The sequence below is a fragment of the Cyanistes caeruleus genome, chromosome 26 (assembly GCF_971803275.1).
Source record: "Cyanistes caeruleus chromosome 26, bCyaCae1.hap1.1, whole genome shotgun sequence".
Taxonomy (NCBI): Eukaryota; Metazoa; Chordata; class Aves; order Passeriformes; family Paridae; genus Cyanistes; species Cyanistes caeruleus.
This window is the reverse complement of record NC_141726.1, coordinates 3,483,218-3,487,229: the sequence shown is the minus strand read 5'-3', so window position 1 is coordinate 3,487,229 and position 4,012 is coordinate 3,483,218. Positions and strand designations below refer to the sequence as shown.

General features: G+C 58.8%; 1 protein-coding gene across 1 annotated transcript; it reads left to right on the top strand.

Moving 5' to 3' along the window:
* Positions 1–752: 752 nt before the first annotated feature.
* Positions 753–3,347, top strand: LOC111939188 (gap junction beta-5 protein-like). Its single transcript, XM_023941302.2, has 2 exons — positions 753–902; positions 1,950–3,347. The coding sequence occupies exon 2, from the start codon at positions 1,974–1,976 to the stop codon at positions 2,799–2,801; it is 828 nt and encodes a 275-aa protein (XP_023797070.1). The 5' UTR covers positions 753–902; positions 1,950–1,973; the 3' UTR covers positions 2,802–3,347.
* Positions 3,348–4,012: the final 665 nt, after the last annotated feature.

Here is a 4,012-nt window from a genome sequence, read left to right as displayed (position 1 = left end):
AAAAAATAAAAATGGGCTTGTTTGATTTCAAACTGCAGAACTCTTCCCCGGAGCCATCCGCAAACACTGGTAATTTACTTTACAGCTGTTTAGATTTGTTTGTCTACATTTTTTTCTAAACCCCAGCAGAATTGCAAATGAAACGTGTGTTTGCTCCTCAGATGACTCCAGCTGTACCTGAACTCCTGCACCCCAAGCCTCTTTGGACCCCATCCCCTCTGACTCCCATCCCTGCACTCCACAGCTGTGAGATGGGGGTCAGACCTCAAAGAAGAAGTTCTCTGAGATGAGGGTGCATCTTGGGTAGGCTCCACATTCTGAGATCCAGGAGCGGTGATGGGGAAGAGATTTGTAGCAGCTTGCAGGTGAGGGGAGCACAGGTAAGCAGCTAATTAATTGCCAGTGAAATTATCGACTGCCACACACTTATCAGAGGGTGGTGAAAGATAAAGGCTCTGCTAAATTTTTGCCATTGTGCAAAGTTTCAATAAAAAAGGATTATAAAGGGTGGTGTCGAGCTGAGAGGCTCCCAGTGCGGTGGGCAGGGACTCCCAGGGCTTTGGCCACTTTGGAGAAAGGGGAGATGGGTGCAGCGAAGGCATGGAGGGACCCTAGGTTGTGCTGATCATCCCTGCAGAAGCTGAGGACAGACAGCCCCGAGCTCCCACCCCTTCCCACGGCCGAGCGCTCAGCCCTTCCCTGCACGGCAGCGCTGCGGGGCCGCCCTTCGCCTCGGGAAATGTGGCATTCCATGGGGCACGTGGGGATCTGCCTGGAGCCTCCATCCCTTCCCCCGGGAATCTCCTCCTCGCTCCCAGGAGCGCGGGGGTGACTCATGTGCTGTCTCTTGCGCCAGGCGATGCGCTCCTGCCCTGGGCAGCACCGCGCAGGGACACCCGCAGGTGAGAGGCCTTGGGGACCCCCTCTGCCGCGACCCCCGGCCCCGAGGAGGTGGGGAGGGCGCTGGGGACGTGCGTCAGCCCAACCTGACACCAGGGAGAAGGGCATGGCCTGCGCTTCTGCCGGCAGCGTGCGGTGGAAGGAGGAATCTGGGCTTTACACATTCCTCCGGGAGGCACCGTGGGATGAGCGCCACCGGCTCCCACGGGAGGGACGGGGACCGGGAGTGTCCGTGGCCACTCCAGGCCTGCAGGTGGGCGAGATGTGCAGAGCAGGGGATGTGTTCACTCCTCAGCGAGGGGGGATCTTGTTATTTCACTGGTAGGCAAAATATTTAAGGAGATCCAGCGCCAAACGCAGCCCTGGGAGTCCTGCTTTGCTGCAGCTCCACGGCGCACGGGGCGCGTTTATCTGGCACGATGCAAGCCGGGCTCAAATCGGCCACGCAGGGGCCTGGGGCGGGTGACATTTGGTTGTTTTGGCGGCCCCACGGCAGCTCCTCGGCGTTGCAGGGGCTGTGCAGCCCTCCCTGTGCAGCCCCCCCAGCCCAGCCGCTGCCTCTGCCCAGCCGTGGGGCTCCCCGGTGCGTGGGCACGGCATGGGGTCACGGAGCAGTGGCACAGGGCTCCTCGCAGATTCCAGTGATGGGAGAGGATGCACAGCTGGGTGAGTCACACCCCAGCTGCTCCTATGTGTTGTATGCCTGAGCCAGGCAACGTAAGGAAAATTATTAACAAATACCTGGGCAACGAGGCGGGAGCTGGGGCGGGATGGGGCTGAGCCGCGCACCGGAGGTGGCGGTGGCTGGAGGATGCTGTGGCTGCAGCAGAAACCACGAGCGTTGTCGGGTCCCCGTGTTCCCAGAGTGAGGGACAATGCTTGGAGGAGACGTGTCACCCAGCCCAGGTCTGTGCTGTCAGTGGTGTCCCGGTGTGGCAGCGCAAGTCAGAGATGGTGCCAGGAGCATGGCTCAGTGCTTTGCGGCACACAGGGGCTCCGAAGGGGACCTCTTGCTGCTTCTTCAGTGTCGGTGTCTTCTCTCTTCCCAGCCTGGCTGACAGGATTGGGGAGCCATGAACTGGGGGGTGTTCGAGGGGCTCCTCAGTGGTGTCAACAAGTACTCCACAGCCTTCGGCCGCATCTGGCTCTCCCTCGTCTTCATCTTCCGCCTGCTGGTCTATCTCGTGGCGGCCGAGAGGGTTTGGAGCGATGATCACAAGGACTTTGATTGCAACACGCGGCAGCCAGGCTGTACCAACGTCTGCTTTGACCACTTCTTCCCTGTCTCCCACATCCGCCTCTGGGCCCTGCAGCTCATCCTGGTGACGTGTCCGTCCCTCCTGGTCATCATGCACGTGGCCTACAGGGAGGCCAAGGAGCAGAGGCTCCGTGAAACCAAAGGGGACAACTATCGCTGCATCTACCCCAACCCTGGCAAGAAGCGGGGCGGGCTCTGGTGGACATACCTGCTCAGCCTCATCTTCAAGGCCAGCGTGGACGTGGTCTTCCTCTACATCTTCTACCGCTTCTACAGGAACTACACCCTGCCCCGGGTGGTGAAGTGCGAGCTGCCGCCCTGCCCCAACGTGGTGGACTGCTTCATCTCCCGGCCCACCGAGAAGAACATCTTCACCCTCTTCATGGTGGTCACCACCTGCGTCTGCGTGGTGCTGAACATCATTGAGGCCACCTACCTGATCGGGAAGCGGTGCCGTGAGTGCCTGCAGGCCGGAGGAGGGCACAGCCGGCAGCACAGCCACGACTGCCCCATCTCCTGCGCCGACCCCGTGGGCACAGGCGGGCAGGTCTTCCACGGGGCGGACTACAAACCCGCCACAGCCACTGTCCCACTCACGGCCTCCTGCCCCAGCACGCTGTCCGAGGATGAGGCTCGTTCCTAGAGCTGCCCAAGAGAAAGCAGGAGCCGGTCACTTGGCCTGCAACTTCCTGGCTGCTCTTGCTCCTCTCTGCCCCAGTCCACCCCAGAGCTGGGCTGTGCCTGAGAGGTCTCTGCCTCTCCTGTCCTGGGAAAGGCATTTTACATCATCCTGCTGAATCTGGGGTAAAGCAAGGGCTGTAGGACACATGCTATCCCTGGGAGTGACAGGGAGCAGCAGTTCTATGGCAGCTGTGAACTAACAGTGGGACAGCCAGCACAGATAACCTGATCCCCCAGGAAACCCCTCTTCCTATGTCTCACCCTACATCAGCCACTCAGTGGGTGTCAGGCTGATGCAATTGTCATTAATAACACTCATTAGCTGAGTGGGGACAAGAGCAAGTCCCTGGTGCCGCAGCCATGACAGGCATGAGGATCCGGCCAGGCAGGCAGCGCCTGCTGTGGGCTGCTGGATCATCCTGCCTGGCCCGGGCAAAACACCTGAGCAAAACAGCCAAACACAAGAGAGGAAAAACACCCCAACCACTGATTAAACAATAACATTAAATGGCAGAATCTGATCTCACTTATTGTTGTAATAAATCGCGTTCAGCCGTGACACGGGTGGTGCTGCCATTTCTGAGGCCATCAGAGGGAGCTGAGCATTAGCTGGCATGAATAATTAACTATAATTTCATGGCAAATGCACTCACAAGTAACATTAACATTGAACATGCAGCTCGATCTGTTACTAGTTTTGCTTTACTCAGAGGGTGTGATAGTTATTTTTTTCCATGAGCAAGTGACAGTGCCAGCGCTCCCTGGCTCTGTCCCAAAGGAAGTGGCACAGGGGGTGAGGGAACACCATCGTTACATCCTTTATGTGACTGAGGCCACTCTCTGTGACAGATCATTGCAGTCATCCAGCTGAGACCCTCTGTGGGCAAAACTGAGCTCTTTCCCACAGGATGGGTCCTGGGGAAAGGACCAGCTAGACGTGCTGGGTGGGAGGCTGAGAGGCTGCTGTGGCCAGGGGGATGCCAGGGACAGGCAGGGCTGAAGGGAAACCAAGAGCAGGTGGGGCTACAGCACTGCTGATGGGAGGGCAGACACTGAATCAGCCACTGGTGGGGGTGAGGATGGTGGAGAAGCCCTGGGGGGATCCTGGCCACTGGCACAGAGCCCTGTGAGCCCACAGCAGATCCTTGTGCTGCCACCACTGAGTTTGGGGAC

Excerpts from the sequence above, each read along its gene's own strand:
- LOC111939188 (XM_023941302.2), top strand. The coding sequence starts at position 1,974 with ATGAACTGGGGGGTGTTCGAGGGGCTCCTCAGTGGTGTCAACAAGTAC.